At 49.3% G+C, this 19,725-nt stretch overlaps 1 protein-coding gene across 1 annotated transcript; it reads left to right on the forward strand.

The window, feature by feature from the left end:
• The first annotated feature begins 2,429 nt into the window (after positions 1–2,429).
• CIMIP4 (ciliary microtubule inner protein 4) lies at positions 2,430–17,442 on the forward strand. Its single transcript, XM_065888135.1, has 5 exons — positions 2,430–2,451; positions 6,932–7,380; positions 9,206–9,350; positions 17,045–17,155; positions 17,351–17,442. The coding sequence occupies exons 1-5, from the start codon at positions 2,430–2,432 to the stop codon at positions 17,440–17,442; spliced, it is 819 nt and encodes a 272-aa protein (XP_065744207.1).
• Positions 17,443–19,725: the final 2,283 nt, after the last annotated feature.

Here is a 19,725-nt window from a genome sequence, read left to right on the forward strand (position 1 = left end):
CTTTCTATCATGTTGCTCAAAATCCTTCCAGGCTCCACTGACTGCTTGGTTCCAAAGCCACTCCCACATTTTTAGGTGTTTGTTACAGCAGCATCCCACTCTTGGCACCAAAATACGTATTATCTATTGCTGCATTTAAAAAATCACCACGAAGCTTAGTGGCTTAAAATGGTGGCTTAAATGCCACCATTTAAGTGGCTTAAATGCTTAAAAAAATACAAATTTATTATCTTGCGGTTTCTATGGATCAGAATCCTGGGTGTGGCTTGACTAGGTCCTCTGGCTCAGGGTCTACCATAGGCTACAATTAATGTGTCAGGTGGGCTGTATTCTCACATCAAGGTTCAACTGGGGAGGAACCATTCAGGTGGTAGGATTCATTCAGTTCTTTTTTTTTTAATTTTTATTTATTTATTTATTGGCTGCATTGGGTCTCCGTTGCTGCGTGCGGGTTTTCTCTAGTTGCATCCAGCAGGGGTTACTCTTTGTTACAGTGTGCAGGCTTCTCATTGCGGTGGCTTCTCTTGTTGCGGAGCACGGGCTCTAGGTGCCTGGGCTTCGGTAGTTGTGGCTCGCGGGCTGCAGAGTTCAGGCTCAGCCGTTGTGGCGCAGGGGCTTAGTTGCTCCATGGGATGTGGGATCTTCCCGGACCAGGGCTCGAACCCGTGTCCCCTGCATTGGCAGGCAGATTCTTAACCACTGCGCCACCAGGGAAGTCCCTCATTCAGTTCTTTGAGGACTATTGGAATAAGGGTCTCTGTTCCTTACTAGCTTTGGCCAAAGGCCACCCTCAGTTCTTTCCACATGAGTCTCTTTGTAGGGCAGCTCAAAACATGGTACTGTTTCCATCAGAGCGAACAAGGCAAGGAGACCAGAGGAAGAGTGTGAACAAGACAGAAGTCACTAACCTAATCCTGGATGTGACATCCTCTCACTTTTGTCATATTCTTTTGATCAGAAGCAAGTCACTAGGTCCGGCCCACACTCAATTGTTAGGCGGGGAACATAGTGTATGAATACCAGGAGGATAAGGATCGTGAAAAGTCATATCAGAAGCGGCACAACCACCAAACAAGTCAGAATTAATAGGGTGTTTTGCCTGGTGATTTTACAAAATTCATCTGATTCTTAACCTGCTCTGAATTTACCAGCAGACCAACTTGCTGGGTGACCTCAGACAAGTCACTCCTTCTCCCTGGGACCTCAGTTTCTTTACCTGTAAAATGAAGGGACTGGGGCTTCCCTGGTGGCGCAGTGGTTAAGGATCCTCCTGCCAATGCAGGGGACACGGGTTCGAGCCCTGGTCCAGGAAGATCACACATGCTGCGGAGCAACTAAGCCCATGCGCCACAACTACTGAGACCCCGCGCCACAACTACTGAGACCCCACACCACAACTACTGAAGCCCGTGTGCCTAGAGCCCTTGCTCTGCGACAAGAGAAGCCACTGCAATGAGAAGCCCACACACTGCAATGAAGAGCAGCCCCCGCTCGCCGCAACTAGAGAAAGCCCTTGCACAGCAACAAAGACCCAACGCAGCCAAAAATAAAATAGATAAATAAATTTATAAAAATCAATAAATAAAACGAAGGGACTGGATCAGCTAATCTCAAAGATCCCTTCCAGCTCTGACTTGCTGCTTCTATGCTTTCCTTATCCAATTATACAATAAATTGTCTTACCCTAGTTGAATTACAAAATTCACAGAAGCCTTTAAAAAAACACATGCAATGAAATAAGAGAATATGAATAAGAAAAAGATGACCTAGGAAAAAGGAACCCAAACTTGAAAGCTCCAGAGGCTTCTGAAGATGCTAACACTCTAATTTGACCCAAAGGCCTGTTCTTTGGAGGAAAGGCTGAGATCATCCCAGAGTCCGTTCCTGCTCTTGGCTCTCCTCCACCTTGGCCAAGCTGGTTCCTTTCCTTGAATGACCAGCTGGTAAAAGAACGGGCAAAATCCTATTTGCAGAGAGGCAAACAGTCACCAGGATGGTGGACTTGGGGCAATGCCCCTCCCAGCAAGGGGTCTGCTGGGGGCTCCTAGGGGAGTGTTGGGTGGTACAGATGGGGAAGAAAATATTATAGAAGAAAAAGATTGCAAAGGAAGAAGGGGAGTCCCAGGCCCCCAGTCTGTTTGAGAAGGGCCTTTAAGGCACATGTGATGGGGGTGACCAGGGCTTTCCACAGACAGCACAGCCTGCAAGGGTCAAGGAAGCAGGCCCATTGCCAGGGGTGGTGGATGGATGGGGTGGGGGCTCCTGGGTGACTGAGAGTACTGGAAGCAGCACGGAGGGACCTCTGGTCAGGGGCTGGGCAGACGGTCACAGACCGTCCCGTTCAGCCCTCTCTGTCATCTGAGATGACTGTGTGTATTTCTTTGTCTGCAGAACTAAGCTTGGCATTACCTGTCACAGAGCAAGAGCTGATGGAGCTGGACCACCAAGCAGGTAGGACGGGGGACCAGGGACATGCTGAATGCACATGCAGGACTTCCGGAGGGACCCCCTGGGGGCAGCAGAGACTAACCCCCTCCCTCTCTCCCTCAGTCTTGCTTTGGCCTCCGGACCCACTATGTGGCCCTAACTTCCTCAGGGCTTCTGTTCGAAGAGAGAAGGAAAAGGGAGGGCACGGAGTATTGCTGAGCCTCTCCCATCTGCCAGGCCTGGGGATTATTACCCCACCGCAGTGTCCCCTCTTGTAACCGAACACAAGTTCATGTGCCCGAGGCACAGTGAGGCCATACAAACCGAAACATCGGAGTTTGGAGCAGAGAAAGTTTTATTGCAGGGCCAGGCAAGGAGAATGGGTGGCTCATGTTCAAAACCCCCAAATTCATTGATGGTTTTCAGGGAGAAGTTTTTATAGGCAACATTTAGGGTGAGGGCTGCAGGGTGTGTGCCTTCTTTCTGATTGGCTGGTGGTGAGGTAGCAGGGCGGTGCTCCAGGAGTCTTGTGCTTGGCCTGAAGTTACCATCCTCCACCTGCGTGGGCACCTTAGTTCCTGAAGAAGAACCGGAAGATATTGTTATGTACATCCCTTGAGGAGGAACCAGGACCCTGCTTTAATCACTGCACTATTGCTCTTTTCTTTTTTTTGGCCGCACCACGTGGCTTGTGAGATCTTATTTCCCAGACCAGGGATTGAACCCGTGCAAGGGTGCAGAGTCCTAACCACTGGACCGCCAGGGAATCCCCTGCACTACTGTTTCTTGATGGTTCCTCCTTTGTTTCCGAATCCCTTCCTCTCCCTGAGTAGCAGCTGTTTGAATCTCCCCTCGGAACTCAGGGAAGGTCTAGGGAGGCTGAAGCCTTTAACTTGCAAATAAGAAATGGGGAACCCGGAAAGGCTTTTGTGCCCAGGAGGGCCCTACAGGGTCCTGCTTGGCTTCACTCTCAAGGCTCAGGGGCAAAGCAGCAACCCTTTGTGCACCAGAAAGGCAGGATATGGGAGAACACAGCAGGGGCCTGGTCTCTGTGAGTGGAAGGTCCATGTAGGTCCTGAGTGAGCCAAAAGCAGGGAGTGGTGTGGCCCAAGGAGGGGAGAAAAGCGTGTCCCAGGCCTGGGGAATAGTGCAGGCAAAGGTCTGGAAGTTAGAGTGGGCTGGTGACTTGGTGAAGCTGAATGAAATTCAATATGGCTTGAAGGCTGGAGAAGGGAGGTGGGCAAGGAGGCTGGGCTGGGGTCCTGGGACCAATCCCAAGGGCAGGGCCTCTGCCCTGAGGATGAGGGGAAGGGTTTCCATGTAGGAATGACTGGGTCAGGTCAGCTCTGAGAAAGGTCCCCACGGGTGAGGGGCTGGCGGCTGGGGCTGGCGGGTGGGATGTGGAGAGAGGCGCATCCAGGGACGCTGGGGCAAGGCTCCTGCTGGAAGCTCTCTCCAAAGACCTGAATGACCTGGAGGCCTAGTTAAACACTCAGATCCCAGCCTCTCCCAAGAAGATTCTGATGAAGCAGCTCTACGAGGGGCCCAGGAATCTGTATTTCTAAAGAGTGCCTGAAGGGGATTCTGATAAATGACGCAGCTTGGAGAACTCTGATGACTGATCGCTTGATCCTCACAACAGCAAGTAAAGTAGGATGAACTCTGACCATTGTACAGGGGGAGGGAGTGGAGGAAGCGTGGGATTGCACTGAGATTCCTGGAATGCCAGCTACAGACATTCATTCATTCATTCCACAAACATTTAAGCCCAAGGGGGGGGGGTTGACCCAGTTAGCTCACTGTTGGGGCCCCAGTGCCTAGCACAGCACTGACACACGGTAGGCGCTCGCCTGATGGCTGAATTGGTGAAGGTATTGGCTCTCTGAGCCAGGGGACACGAGACAAGGTCCTGGCCATTAGAGCGCTCATAAGCCCAAAGGGCAGGTGGAGGGTGAGCAGACAATTTATATACACTGTGTCTAGAGGCGGGCAGGAGCACAGCCTGGGAGAAATGGGAGCACGGATCCTGGAGTCCTGAGCCCTGAGACCTATGGGCTCAGGAGCCCAGCCTTGCGCTGGGCTTCAGTCTCCCCACGAGCACAGGGAGGGCCGTGGTTGATCAGGCTGGAGCTGAGTGCTCTTAATGCTCTCTGCCTCCATTCTTTTGAGAAGGGTCGCTGTCCCCGTCCTGGAAGCCTTAGTTGTCCCCAGAAGCGCCCCTTTGCTCGGCTATCTGCTTGTTGGGGCAGAACCCAGGACGGGAGGGAGGGTAGGCAGTCTGGTTTCTGGGGAACAGGTTTTTCCTCTTTTGTGTCGATGACTAAAGGTCAAGAAGAGGATCCTCCCACTTCAGCTCCGTGGGGTGAGGATGGTGGGGAGGAGAAGGGCGAGGAGGAAGCGGGCAGGCCTGGACCTCAGCTTTCTCTGTCTCTACTGCCCTGGGGAAGGGTCTGCAGCCCCCACGGGTGGGCAAGGGGGGCTTGAAATAAAAACCTCTGTGGCCGGCAAAACCTGCCATTTCCAGCAGCTTTCTCTGAAAAAGAAACCTGGACATCCACCGGCAGGGCAGCCGCTAAAGCCTGCACGGTCTGAAAGGAAAGTTAGGTGTGTGTTTGTGGCCAAGAAGAGATCCCCAAGGCACAGTGTTAAATTTTTAAACAGCAAGTTACAAAGCAATACATGGAATCTGATCGCATTTATAAACCAAAGTGAAGCCAAACTATGCATCTTTCAAAAGCGCTAGGACCCACCTAGAACGTCTGGGAGGGAAGCTCTTCAAAGAAGCTTACAGCTATAACCTGGGATTGAGGATTGTGGGCATAGCTGGAAGTGGGGAGAGGGTGGGGACTGACTCGTTTTCTAGATTTTGCCCAGTAAGAAAGAGTTTACATATTACTTGGGTATTATAATGTGTAAAACATTATTCAAAACGTGTATTTTAAGTCTCCATCCAGTGGGTTGTAAGACGCACTGTTACTTACCTGTCACTAAGAAAGAAAACATCGCTGGTTAGACCAGGGCCCATTGGTTGCCAGACACAGCCTGATGTCAGCGATGCTAACATGAGAGGGAAGGACATTTTAGAACTGATGGGGTGCAGGGTGACCCTGGGTCTGACACCCCCGCAGCCATCTATTCACTCACTCGCTCACTGATGGGTGTCACCAACATCTCTGGTACACAGGGCTCTGGGGGATGCTGAGGGAGGCTCAGGACTGACTCACCTGTGGACCTGCCTCAGTGACTCCCCTCCCGCATGGAGGAGAGAAATGAGAGGGTTTGTAGCTCACAAGGTTGGAGAAGGGGAAAATCCAGACAGACCTGTAGAGCGTGCTGGGGACAGAGTTGTGGCGCTGAGAGGAGGCGATGGCCCTGGCAGCTTGGGGTGGGTGTCAGGGAGGACTTCCTGGTGGGGCTGCATTGGAAGGAAGCAGTAGGATTTTTTTTTTTTTTTTTTTTTTTTGCGGTACGCGGGCCTCTCACTGCTGTGGCCTCTCCTGTTGCGGAGCACAGGCTCTGGACGCGCAGGCTCAGCGGCCATGGCTCACAGGACCAGCCGCTCCGCGGCATGTGGGATCTTCCCGGACCGGGGCACGAACCCGCGTCCCCTGCATCGGCAGGCGGACTCTCAACCACTGCGCCACCAGGGAAGCCCAAGCAGTAGGATTTTGACTTAGGGAAAATGAGGGTCTGGCCTTCCGGGCAGCGAACTAGCCTGAGCAGACGCTGGGAGGTTGGACGTCACAGGGTGTGGTGGGGAAGAAGTGGTGGTCTGTTTGGCTGGAGCCAGGGATGGGGGAAGAGAATGAGGAGAAGACCTGTAAGCTGGGAACGGGAGATCCTCGGAACTGGGAGTCAAGGCAGGAGTGGGGTGGGGGGAGGGGAGGGGAGCTGTTGAGATGGGAGAGCCCGGAAGCAGCTGGGACAACACCGCTCCATTAGCTGGAGAACAGAGGAGGGAAGTGGGGCTGGGGAGCAGCTCTAAATGGGGAGCAAAGGCTGGCTCAATCCAGCTCTAGTACTTTTCCAGCCGTGTGACTTGATCAAGCTGAGGGATGCCCTCTGCCAGCTTCCACAGCTGCTGGTTTTCCTGACTGGATTGCTGGAGGGGTTCAAGGTGGGGAAGGGAACTACCCAAATGGAGCCAGGTTCACTAAAGCACAGAGAGGTCACAGCCCTTGCTGAAGGTCACACAGCTAGCCTCAAGGCTGGTCAGGCTTGGGCTGCAGTCCCTATTGTCAGAAACAATGAGGGCTGCCCTGTCCAGCGGGAGGCTTGGCAGGCTGAACTACCCTCTCCCTTGGTCTCTCTCCTGATTTCTCACCCATGCTTCTGGCTCCCATGACTTCTTTCCGTCCCTGTCTTTTTTCCTGCTCTGGATCTCTGCGGCTCCGTGTCTGTCTGTTCCCCCCACCCCCACCCCCATCACCGTCTTCCTTCCTGCCCTCCACTCTCTACATCTGTCTGTCTCCTCTCCTTCCTTCCCTCTCTCTTCCCTTTTTAGGTACAACCACTTTGACCAGGGCCCATCTGAACAACAGCAAGAAAGGCCAGCAGGACACGGACCCCTGGAGAACTGCCCGTAGCCCACTGGATACCTCCAAGGGCGAGTACCAGCTCCCAGTCTCCCCACAGCCATCCATGCACCAAGGACACAGCCCCCGAGGCAGCTCCCTCGGGCAGGCCTCCCTGGAGGAGATCCGGCCTCCACCCCTGAAGGCTGTCAGCCAGGACTCTCCCCAGAGGGACTCACAGCCGGGGTCCCTGAAGAAGGAGAGCTACAGACCCTCCTTGAAGGAGAGGAGGGCCTCCTTCCGAGAGGGGGCTCAGCCGTGCCAGGGGCTGGAAGACCCCAACTTGGGGGCACAGGGCCAGAGTAGCAGCAGTATTCCCAACAACATTCGTCACAAGTTTGGGAGCAACGTGGTGGACCAGCTGATCTCCGAAGAGCAGGTGTCAGAATGGGCACAGGAGGCTAAGGGCGGCAGGAGGGTCATGCATGGAGACTGACAATGAGGACCCCTAAGGAAGCTGCTCTTGAGTACTGAGTCCCTGTAATAATATCATCAGAAAGTAGTGTTTACTGAGCACGTGCCCTGTGCCAGATCCTGTGCACTGTTTAGTCTTCGCATCTAACCGTTCAATCTTCCCAGTGAGGGAGGTGCTATAATTATCCTCATTTTATGGATTAGAAGCCCAAGGCTTAACAGGCTTAAGTAAATTAACCAAACTTAAACAGGATCCAAACTGGCTAGCAGATTCTGGAGCCTTGGCCCATATGACTTTGCAGTTAGAAGTCTTGTGTTTGAAATAGATGCTTTTAGCTCAAGTCTCCTAAAGGGGACAGGATTGATTGGAAATCAGAAGACTTGGGTTTGAATCCTGGCTCTGCCCCAGAACACTGAAAGACTTTGGATAAGTTACTTCTCCTCTCTGAGCTCTAGTCTCTACATCTGTAAAGTGAGGCAGTTAGACTAGATCAGGCTGGCAAATACACAGCATGCATTCCATAACTCTCCTAGCCCGCATTCATGGCAGACATCACTAATCGATTCTGGCACTTTTTCCTACTTGGTACATCATTCTAGGAACTCAATGCTGATCCACTGAAAGTTGAGATGAAACTTATCTGCCATTTCTGGTCAAATGGTCACCTGCTCTGGCATTTCAAGTTGTATTTTCAAAGCCACCGTCTCAACCCTCATGGTGACTATTGAGCAGCAGGCCAGGCAGGAGTCATTGCTTCCTTTTTTAACAGATGGTGAATCTGAGGCTCAGAGGGGTGATACGATCTGCCCAGGGTCACACAGAGCAAGCAGGAGAGCCAGGGTCACAAAGGCTATGGGCGGGGCCCCTTTTCAATTTGTCATCTTAAGGTGGGGGTACCGCCCCACACCCCACAACCTGCTAGTCTGGGAGGTCACAATCCTAAATTCCCTGCCCCACTTGGAGGATCTTGTCCCAACTTGAGGTTGGCTGTATGGTCACGATCTCTCACTGCACCTCCTGGCTTTGGGAAGGTAACATTTCTCTCTTTGGCCATCGTGGTCCTGGGCTTAAATCAAGAGACCTGTTTTGTTTTTTTTAATCCAGCTGTGACCCAGATCACAAGTGTCATCAGGCCAGCAAATATCAGAACTGGAAGCTACTTCAAAGGCCACCCAGTTCTGCCCCCACCCTCATTTTATGAGGAGGGGAACTGAGGCCCAGAGGGGAGCAAAGACTTGCCCAAATCAGCAGCTGGTATATAGCAGAGTTGGGACCCAAACCCAGGTTTAATGACTCTTAGGCCTGAGCTCAACCACTCCGGGCCTTAGTTTCCCCATTGGTACAAGGAAGGAGCTGCCCCTGGTGAAATATAAGGAGCCACCTAGAGTTGACTTGTGTGGTGCTTCCTTTGTAGTAGGCAAGCCAGGGCTTCGTTCACCAGCTATGTGATGGGCAAGTCCCTGCCCTGAGGCACAGTTTTCCTAATTTATAAAGATGTCCCCTGGTGATGTTCTATAGTAGGTACCCAATGTAGGGAGAAGCTTTCATGATCATTCTCATGCTTGATGCCCGAGGCCCATGTGGGAGGTGGGGTGGTGTGGGAGTGTGGAGGGACTTCAGCTATGCCAGCTCCCAGGCCTGGGAGTGGGTTGAAGGCTGCAGGCTAAGGGTGGGGTGAGGGTGGTGGAGGCAGGGTCAGAGGCAGGAGAAGTTAGAGGGGAGATAGGGGACTTGACGCTGCTTCTCTACCCCTTGTCTCTCCTCCCTCCCTCCCTCCCTCCCTACTCAGGCTCAAAGGGCCATTGGTGAAGCCTTGGAGGGCCAGAAAAGGGCAAGCTCACGGCCCAGCAGGATCCAGAGTCCCACTGAAATCACCACCGCCTTTTCAGGCTACTATGATCTGGGCTACAACATGCGGTCAAACTTGTTTCAAGGTCAGGCTGAAGGGCAAGGGTGGGGGCTGTGAACACCCATAGTCCCCAAGGCACTGGGCAAGGGAGGACTTGGACCCCCAAAGGAATCTAAGACCCCAGGATACATCTCCAGGGACACTCATTTCACGGCCACCACGGGCCTCCTCTGTGCCAGGCTCTATGCCGAGTGCTGGGAATGCCCAGTACCCTGGCGAGTCTGTCCTCACTGTACAGATGGTCCCTCCCAGTTGGCAGTCAGCCCTTACTCTCCCTGTACCTCTGGTGTCTTAATCTGCCAAGAGGAGGCCGGGGCACCCCTGGTCTGGCCACCTTTGGTTACAGGGACAGTACCAGGCTTCCTGTGTTCAAAGGTCAGCTCAGCCGATGGGTGTGGCCTCGGGCAGGATCCTTAACCTCTGAGCCTCAGCCAATCTTCTTGGTACAATGGGGCTAATAACATGGCAGGATTCTATGGAGGAGCTTGGCCTGCAGCCCCCAGTGAGTCCTCTTTTTTTTCATTTTTTGGCTGAGCCTTGAGGCTTGGAATCAAACCTGTGGCCCCTGCAATGGAATTCCACTGGATCGCCCGGGAATTCCCACAGTGAGTGATTACTAGCTGACAGGCCAGCGCTTTTCTTTCTCGGATCCCACTGGTGGCACCTCTGGGCCAAAGTGTGGGTCGGAGGCCCGGACATCCGCAATGTGTCCTCTGGGTCCCCCTCGGTCCTGTTTGTCCGGGGAGTGCTCCTAGCTCCATGTCACAGGCAGATGGGAAACAATTTGCCCGGAGTAGTAGGAGGTGGATGTGAAACTCAAATCCAGGTTTTTCTTCTGCCTCCTGAGTCCCAGAGTCTTCTTCCGGCACTGGGTCACCTCCGGAGCTAGGACCCCGCTCCCAAGCGTTTAACCGATTGCTCGGATGCCGGTCCTTGGTCGGCAAGTGGTGGCTTCTCTCCGGCCCCACGTTCTAGTTTGACCTCACTGCAAAAGGTCAAGTCTTTCTGGCCCCCTTCTTTCCTCCATCCTTACGCCATGCCTTCTCCAGTGTCCCCAGGGCCTGGTAAACCTCCTACCTGGCTCAGATCCCCATCACCCGAGGAACCAGACAGCCACTGGAAGCCTTTCTGGGTTTTTCTTTGAGCTTGAAGAAGGGGTGGTGCTTGGGGAGAGGAGAGAGAATACAGCTCAGATTGTCCTGTTCTGGGCCTCAGGAATCGGCCTTCCACTTGTCTTTAACAATGATCACTCAGTAGTTCTTACGTAGGCCCTTATACGGTGATGTTTACATACACTTAAAAGAATGATATAAAAAGCGTCTGTGTACCCCTCACCCAGCCTGAGAAACACAACTGTGTCAAGGGGGCAAACCCTTGGAACCAGTGCAAACCAGCTTGCTCCAGCTTCTAAGAGTCGATTGTTAAATTTTACTGAACTGTTGGCATCACGAGCGATCTTAAAATTAGCCGTGGTCGTGCAATTGACCTTTGAACAACGGGGGAGTCAGGGGTGCCAACTATCCCCGCCTATACCACCCCACAGTCAAAAATCCAAGTACTGCTATCTCTGACCCCAAAACAAAAGAACTGATAAATGACTCACCCAAGGCCAGGAAGCTGAGATAGTTTGGATAGAATCAGGACTCAAACCCTAGTTCTTTTGATCCCATGTATTGTGACTTCCTACCAAACACAAACTTTCCCCATGCCTAGTTAATTTTTAAAGATCTATAAAAGGAACATACAGGTACTATATTTATTGAAAAAAAATACACACATAGGTGGACCCGAGCAGTTCAAACCCATGTTGTTCAAGGGTCAACTGCATTGACACTCCACAAATTGGCAAGTGCTACAAATTAGGGCGTTGCTCTCTGCAGCCAACTGTCAGTGTGCCTCACCCATGTGTCCCCCTCTGTTTCCAGCCGCCCAGATCTTGGCATTTGCTGCTCCAGGTTGGGGAGGTACAGCAGTGGCTAGACGAGGGAGAAGAAATCAGAGAGGAAACGGGCTAGGTGCGGAAGGCCACGGGAAGGGCACTGTTTGACTTAGGTTGAAGGATCACTACTTTTGCTATGCTGAGAAGAAAAGTAAGGGAGCTGGGCAGAAACAGGGAAACCAGTGAGGAGGTGACTGCAAAAATCCAGGTGGGGTTAATGATGGAGGCTTGGTCTCGAGAGCAGGGCTGGTGCATTGCATGACTCTAGTGGATACTCCCAGTATGGCGGCACAGGGAGATAATGGTGAAGGTGACCTGATGCAGGAGGAGTCTGGCTATGTGTGTAAGGCAGAGCAAACAGAATGTGCTAGTCAATGGATTTGGGGTGTGTGAGAGAGGAATCAAGGTTGATGTCAAGGTTTTTCTTTTGTTTTTCATAAATTAAATTATTTATTTTTTTGGCTGCGTTGGGTCTTCGTTGCTGCGCACAGGCTTTCTCTAGTTGCGGCGATCGGGGGCTACTCTTCGTTGTGGTGCGTGGGCTTCTCGTTGTGGAGCATAAGCTCTAGGCACGCGGGCTTCAGTAGTTGCCGCACGCGGGCTCAGTAGTTGTGGCTCGTGGGCTCTAGAGCGCAGGCTCAGTAGTTGTGGCGCACAGGCTTAGTTGCTCCGCGGCACGTGGGATCTTCCCAGACCAGGGCTCGAGCCTGTGTCCCCTGCGTTGGTGGGCGAATTCTTAACCACTGTGCCACCAGGGAAGCCCAGATGTCAAGGTTTTTGACCTGAACAACTGAAAAGATGAAATTGTTATTTACTGAGATAGAGAAGGTTCCAGGAGGAGTGGGTTGAAGAACTCCTATGCCATGCTGAGTCATAAAGATAATCTTTTACATCGTCTTCTAAAATATTTAGTTTTGCTTTTCACATTTAAGTCTTTAATCCATCTGGAGTTGATTTCTCTTCTCAGTGTGAAGCAGAGATTCACTGTTAATTCCTCCTTTATGTGGATTAGCAATTGTCTCAGTACCTTCTATTGAATAATCTCATCTTTCCCCCCACCCCAGTGACCTGCAGTGGTACCGCTGGTATCCATCAAGTTTCCCTGTGTGCATGGATCAGTTTCCAGGCTCTCTGTTCTGCCCACTGGTTTAATATTACACTTTTAATTATCAAGGTATTATAAGTAGTCTGATATCTGGTTGGGCTGTCCCCACTCCATCACCAGCAGCAGAAGCAGCTAATGTCTTAGCTATGCTAGGTTCTTCACTCTTCCATATAAATTCTAGAATCAGCTTGTCAATTTCCATGAAAAACCCTGTTGGTATTTTGATCGGAAGAACATTGAACCTGCAGCTCAATTTAGGGACAGTTGTCAGCTTTATGATAATGAATTTTCCAATCCATGAGTATGGTCTACAACTCCGTTAATTTCAATCTTCCTTCAATATCCGTCAATAACATTTTGTCATTTTTTTTACAAAGATTACGCAGCTTTTTGTTAGACCTGTTTTGAAGAATCTCTTATTTATCTATTTTTTTGCTGCTTATTGCAAATAGTATCTTTTTTTTAACATCTTTATTGGGGTATAATTGCTTTACAATGGTGTGTTAGTTTCTGCTTTATAGCAAAGTGAATCAGTTATACATATACATATGTTCCCATATCTCTTCCCTCTTGCGTCTCCCTCCCTCCCACCCTCCCTATCCCACCCCTCCAGGTGGTCACAAAGCACCTGGAGCTGATCTCCCTGTGCTATGCGGCTGCTTCCCACTAGCTATCGATTTTCCGTTTGGTAGTGGATATATGTCCATGCCACTCTCTCACTTTGTCGCAGCTTACCCTTCCCCCTAGTAACTTTTTAAAAATCACATTTTCTAACTTTGCTGCTCGTATACATGGAGGCAATTTTAAGTTTTGTTCTTTAGTCTTATATCCAGAAGCCTGACTCAGCTCACCTATTACTTCCGATAATTTGTTTGTAGATTCTTTGGAACTATTTTTAAATAATAATAATGGCTACATTTATGGGTCGCGTGTAACATTCACCAAGCCCTGCTCTAAGTACTTCATGTACATTTTAATTCTCACAAGAATCTTATACAGTGAATGCTATAGTGCTATAATTCCCCCCCCCCCTTTTTTTTTAAAGAAAGAAAAAATGAGGCATGGAAAGGTTAAGTAACTTGCTTAAGGGCACACAGCTAGGGATAGTCAGGGTTGGGATTGGGATTTGAACTCTGGCAGCCTGGGGCCAGAGTTCACATTATTACCAGGAGGCGTTTTTTTAAAAAATACTTTTATTTATTTTGGTGTGTGTTGGGTCTTTGTTGCAGAGCACAGGCTGTAGGCCGGTGGCTTCAGTAGCTGTGGCTCGTGGGCTCTAGAGCCCAAGCTCAGTAGTTGTGGCGCACGGGCTTAGTTACTCCGTGGCATGTGGGATCTTTCCGGACCAGGGATCGAACCCGTGTCCCCTGCATTGTCAGGCGGGTTCTTAACCACTGCCCCACCAGGGAAGCCCACCAGGAGGCTTTTCCCCACCTTTTTTTTTTTTTTTCTCTGCGGTACGCGGGCCTCTCACTGTTGTGGCCTCTCCCGTTGCGGAGCACAGGCTCCGGACGCGCAGGCTCAGCGGCCATGGCTCACGGGTCCAGCCGCTCCGCGGCATGTGGGATCGTCCCGGACCGGGGCACGAACCCGCGTCCCCTGCATCGGCAGGCGGACTCTCAACCACTGCGCCACCAGGGAAGCCCTGCTTTTATTTCTTATAGTGCTTTTGCTTTACAGTCTATTTTGTCCAATATTAGTATAGTATGACCAGATTGCTTTGATTTGTATTTTTGTGGTATTAATCTTTTTCTGTATTTCCATGTTTATCCTCTTTGTGTCCTTTTGCTTTAAATATGCTTTAACTAATATATATCTGGAAAATATTTTCTGTGGCCTGAGCATCTGTTTTTTAATCAGTTGGCCTACTCCATTTATATTTATTTTAATTACCGATATATTCGGATTTATTTTTATGATCTTATTTTGTATCTTCCATTTGTCCTATTTTTTCTATGCTGCTTTCTTTCTCCTTCCCTTGTTTTGGATTTGAGTGAGCTTCCCTTTTTCCCCAATCCAATTTTTGTCCTTACTTTTCCTATTCTCTCAGTGATTATCTTTGACTTTTTTTTTTTATGGCCACGCCGTGTGGCTTGCAGGATCTTAGTTCCCCGACCATGGAAGCGTGGAGTCCTAACCCCTGGACTGCCAGGAAATTCCCTATCTTTGACATTTTTACATGCATAGTTAGCAAATTCTAAAGTTAATCAAGGTATTTCAGCTTTTCTGAACAATATAAGGATGCTGGACAGCTTCACATTTATTCTCTCCATCCCCCATATCAGCTAACATGTTATTATTTTACAGGGATTTTTTTTACTATACATAAGCAAAGTAGTTTAAACTGTGGATTCTGGAGCCACAGGTCCGGGATTGCGTCCTCCATCTTTCACTTACCAGCTGCGTCACTTTAGACAAGTGATTTAGCCTTTCTGTGCTTCAGTGACTTGAACAGCAAGATGAGGGTAATAATCACCCCCGTCTTCTTAGGGTTGATTTCAGTAAGTTCTGTAAAGTTTTGAATGAAAACTGTGCTTAGCATATGTTAAATCTTCACTTATCTATCACAGTCATTATTTTGCCCATATATTCAACATTGCTACTGTTATCATAATTGATGTGTATTTAGATCTATTCAAGGTTTCCACTTTCTTTGCCTACTACTCCTTCTTTTATCTCAGATTTTCCTTCTGGGATTATTTTTTTCTTTCTGAAGTATGTTGTTTAGAAGATATTTGGGGAGAGATTCTGTTGTTGGTAAATTTTAAGCTCAGAAAAGTCTTATTTCATCCTATTCTTGGAAGACAGTTATTGTAAACAGCTCTAGATTGTTGATTTCGTTTTGTAAGCACTTTGATGATGTTAATTAATTTCCTTCTGGCTTTGATGGTTAATCAAACTCGTTATCCTTTGTAACTAATCTGTCTTTTCGCTATGGCTACTTCTAAGATTTCTTTGTCTCTGGTGTTCTAAATTTTACTTGGTTGTACCTAGGTAAGGAATTATTTTCACGTACACTCACTGGGGAATTGTTATTCTTGAATCTAAGGATTCATATATTTCATCAATTCTGGAAAAATTCCAGCCACTAGCTTTCCACCTATTGCCCCTCCCCGTTTTCTCCACTCTCTCCTTCAGAACTACAATTAGACATATGTTAGGCCTTCTCATTTAATCTTCATTTAACAGCTTTTTCATATTTTCCACATCATTATTTCCCCATTCTGTGCTGCATTCTAGTTAATTTCTTTAGATATATCTACCAGTTTACCATTTTTTCTCAGCTGTGTATAATCAGCTCTTTTACCTGTTTGTTGAATTTGTTTTTAAACGTTATGATGTCAATTTTCAAACTTAGAATAGTTTAATAAATACATGGTGCACTTATCATACAGCTTCAACAATTATCAATACAAGACTAACCTTGTTTCATCTTTTTCCCCACCCACTCACCCATTCATTCCCACCCCAGTTTATTTATATATTATTTATATTTTATTTTATTCATTTATTTTTGTCTGCGTTGGGTCTTCTTTGCTGCGTGCGGGCTTTCTCTAGTTGCGGTGAGCAGGGGCTACTCTTGGTTACAATGCACAGGCTTCTCGTTGCGGTGGCTTCTCTCGTTGCGGAGCACGGGCTCTAGGCACATGGGCTTCAGTAGTTGTGGCACGTGAGCTCAGTAGTTGTGGCACATGGGCTTAGTTGCTCCGCAGCATGTGGGATCTTCCCGGACCAGGGCTCAAACCCGTGTCCCCTGCATTGGCAGGTGGATTCTTAACCACTGCACCACCAGGGAAGCCCCACCCCAGTTTATTCTGAAGCAAATCCCAGGCCTCTTACCATCCATTGCCTTTCAACTATTATGTTTAATTTCTGAAATTCCATTTGCTTCTTTTACTAATCTGTCTGTTCTTTCTGGGTAGTTTCTTATTCTTTTCTCATACTTTTATTTATTTATTTATTTAAAATTAATTTTTATTGGAGTATAGTTGCTTTACAATGTTGTGTTAATTTTTTTTTAATTGGAGTATAGTTGCTTTACAATGTTGTGTTAATTTTTTTTTATTGGAGTATAGTTGCTTTACAATGTTGTGTTAGTTTATTTTATTTTTTTTGTTGGAGTATAGTTGCTTTACCATGTTGTGTTAGTTTCTTATTCTTTGCTTATACTTTTACTCTCTTTTTCACGACTTCACACATTAAATGATACTTATTTTATATTCTGTAACGGATCATTCAAATCCTTGTTATCTTTTGGAATTTGGTCTTCTGTTTGATGATTTTTCTGACTTTTGATCACGGTAACTTCTTTTCTTGCGTGTGTGTGTTTTAACTTTACACACAGACATACACATTTTCTGAAAATACAGGTATCAGTTGCCACGTGCCAGCTGCTCCAATGAACGTAATCTTCCCAGTCTTGCGAGAACATTTTATTCCTTTGAATAGATTAAGAGACCAAAGCTCTGAGACGTTAAAATCTTGTCTGAGGCCACACTGTTCATAAGTGATGGAGCTGGTATTTGAGCCTAGACTGGCCTCCCTCTGCCTAACTCTCCGCACACCCCGCCCTTCCACAATCCACCATCCACAGGGGAAACTGACATAGGAACCCTGGAGTACCTGAACTCTGTTGACTTGGGGCTTCTGGGGATTTCTTCATGGGGTTCCACAGGGGCCCCACAGGAGATGAAGAGCCTCATGAGGGCCTCCTACACCCCTGAGGTGATTGAGAAATCAGTGAGGGACTTAGAGCACTGGCATGGCAGGAAGACGGATGATCTGGGTAGGTGGGGCGCTGGGGGCGTGGGAGGTGGGCACTCCCTGGGCAGGGTGTGTTGGCCCCAAGGTCCAGAGAGAGACCACAGCAGCAGTTAGAACTCTGGGGCGGGTTCAGAAGACATATGGGTTACCACTGGGGCCTGGACACTCCAGAGGTCCTCTGGGTGATTTGTGCTGGTTCCTTCCCTGCTCTCTGCAGGACGGTGGCACCGGAAAAATGTGGTGAACGTGAACTTGCAGAAAGCACTGGATGAGAAAGAAAAGAGCAAAAGCAAGAACTTGAAGTCCTAGATACAACCCAGAAGAGGCGTCCTCCACTCAGAGAAAGTGCTAATAAAGAGACACACATCTGAACCTTCGCCGTTGCTTGGCGCCGCTCTTCAGGTTGGGGGAGGGGGCAATGTGCAGTGCTGGAGAGACCTACTGAGGAAGGATAGACGCTCTAAGGACACACACACAACTTTCCCCCATAATTCCAGGAAAGGATGTGAGAGCTGAGTAAAACTTTGCTCAAGCCCAGGGTGCCTTGCCCTGTGTGGAGGGCTTCTATAGTGGACACTGCTGGATCTTAACCCTGCATGACCTCCCTAGCAGAACCCCAATTATTTCCAGACATCCATTCCTTCCCCAGGACCCGATGGACTTCAGAAGAACTAGCCACGCCCCCTCCAATCCAGGAGTAGTTTTGATTGGTCTCAGGGAAGTCTAACCCTTCCCCCTACACACAAGTGATTGGTTCAGAAAGGGACACATGACGCAGCTTGGACCAGTAAGATGCAAGGAAAGGTGTGCGCGTATGAAGCGTTCTGGGAAACTCTTTCCTTTACTGGGGAAGCTTGGGAGCCTTACCTGCTCCTGTTGTAGTGAGTGGAGAACCATGCAGTGCAGACTGCTCCTGGCAGACACCCTGTGACTGGAGGAACTGCAGCACAGTCTAGGTCCCCCATGACCTCACTGAACTGCTCCACCCTCCTGGCCAGAAGCGCCCCCCACCCCCCAGTCTGGACTTCTTATAATGTGCACCTGGGCGTCTTCCTACTGTTTAAGACAAACTCACCTTGAACCGATAAGGGCCCTTGGTAACAACAGGGGAGGGACCTGGGAATTGGGGCCCCAAGGAAGAATCCCCCAGAGAAGGGGTTCCAGGTTAGACAGTCATGCCTACCATCTGATCCTGAAGCTTATTACCTGGTGGGTCTCCAAGCCACAGCACACTCCACCCCCAGATCACTGACTCGCACCCTCAGAACATGCTCTGCTTGTGGGTTATTTACCATTTGCTGTGTTCCAAACCAACCGAACACCTAGCAGCTTAAAATGACCATAATCATTTACCTACTTTACCTACTGCAGTTTGAGCAGGGCTCAGCGGGTATGGCTCAGTTCTGCTCCACGTGGCATCTGCTGTGAAGATGGCTGCTTTTCTCACATGCCTGGTGCCTCAGCTTGGGGCTGGTTGGACATCACTTTCTCTTCGTCGGGTGTCGCCTCTCCTCTGTGGCTAGCTTGGACTTCTTCCTGGCATGCTGACTGCGTTCTGAGAAGGAGCTTCTCAAGGAGACAAGACTCAATGTGTAAGACTTCATCATGTCTTAACACTGGCTTGTTAAGTTCCCTGTGGTCAAAGAGACATATGGTCAAACCAGGCTCATGGTGGGAGGTGGCTGCAAAGAGTATTCCTATCAGCAGGAGTGGCTCACTGGGGACTCACCACACTAACAGTCTACCACAGTGACCATCATTCTCTGCAAAAATCAAAAGCACATCTCCGCCAGAAAAAAGCGGGACTGCCCCTCCTCCCACAAAAGTGGATGACTTCTTTAAGGTAGGATTGGAGCAGGATGCAGTACAGGGAGATGAATTTGGCTTGATTTAATATTTATTGAGTACCTGACTGTGTAAAGCATTGAGTTCGGCTCCACTTCTTTTTTTAAAAAAGATTATTTATATTTATTTATTTTTGGCTGCGTTTGGTTTTCGTAGCTGCGCGCGGGCTTTCTGTAGTTGCTGCCAGCGGGGGAGCTACTCTTTGCTGCGGTGCGTGGGCTTCTCATCGCGGTGGCTTCTCTTCTTGCGGAGCGCGGGCTCTAGGCGCGTGGGCTTCAGCAGTTGTGGCACATGGGCTCAGTAGTTGTGGCCCGCAAGCTCTAGAGCACAGGCTCAGTAGTTGTGGCGCACGGGCTTAGTTGCTCCGTGGCATGTGAGATCTTCCCGGATCAGGGATTGAACCTGTGTCCCCTGTGTTGATAGGTGGATTCCTAATCACTGCGCCACCAGGGAAGTCCCTCAGCTCCACTTCTTAATATTGAGTACCTGATTTCTGCAAGACACTGTTCTTGTGCTAGAAAAACCAGACTTAGGGCTTCCCTGGTGGCTCAGTGGTTGAGAATCTGCCTGCTAATGCAGGGGACATGGGTTCCAGCCCTGGTCTGGGAAGATCCCACATGCCGCAGAGCAACTAGGCCCGTGAGCCACAACTACTGAGACTGTGCATCTGGAGCTTGTGCTCTGCAACAAGAGAGGCCGCGATAGTGAGAGGCCCGCGCACCGCGATGAAGAGTGGCCCCCGCTTGC

Source organism: Phocoena phocoena, chromosome 11 (assembly GCF_963924675.1).
Source record: "Phocoena phocoena chromosome 11, mPhoPho1.1, whole genome shotgun sequence".
Classification (NCBI taxonomy): Eukaryota; Metazoa; Chordata; class Mammalia; order Artiodactyla; family Phocoenidae; genus Phocoena; species Phocoena phocoena.

Bases quoted from the DNA above. Each gene is read 5' to 3' on its own strand.
- CIMIP4 (XM_065888135.1), top strand. From the start codon at position 2,430: ATGGAGCTGGACCACCAAGCAG. The intron at 7,381-9,205 runs GTGTCAGAATGG...CTCCCTACTCAG, and splicing joins AGCTGATCTCCGAAGAGCAG to GCTCAAAGGGCCATTGGTGA. The intron at 17,156-17,350 runs GTAGGTGGGGCG...TGCTCTCTGCAG, and splicing joins CAGGAAGACGGATGATCTGG to GACGGTGGCACCGGAAAAAT.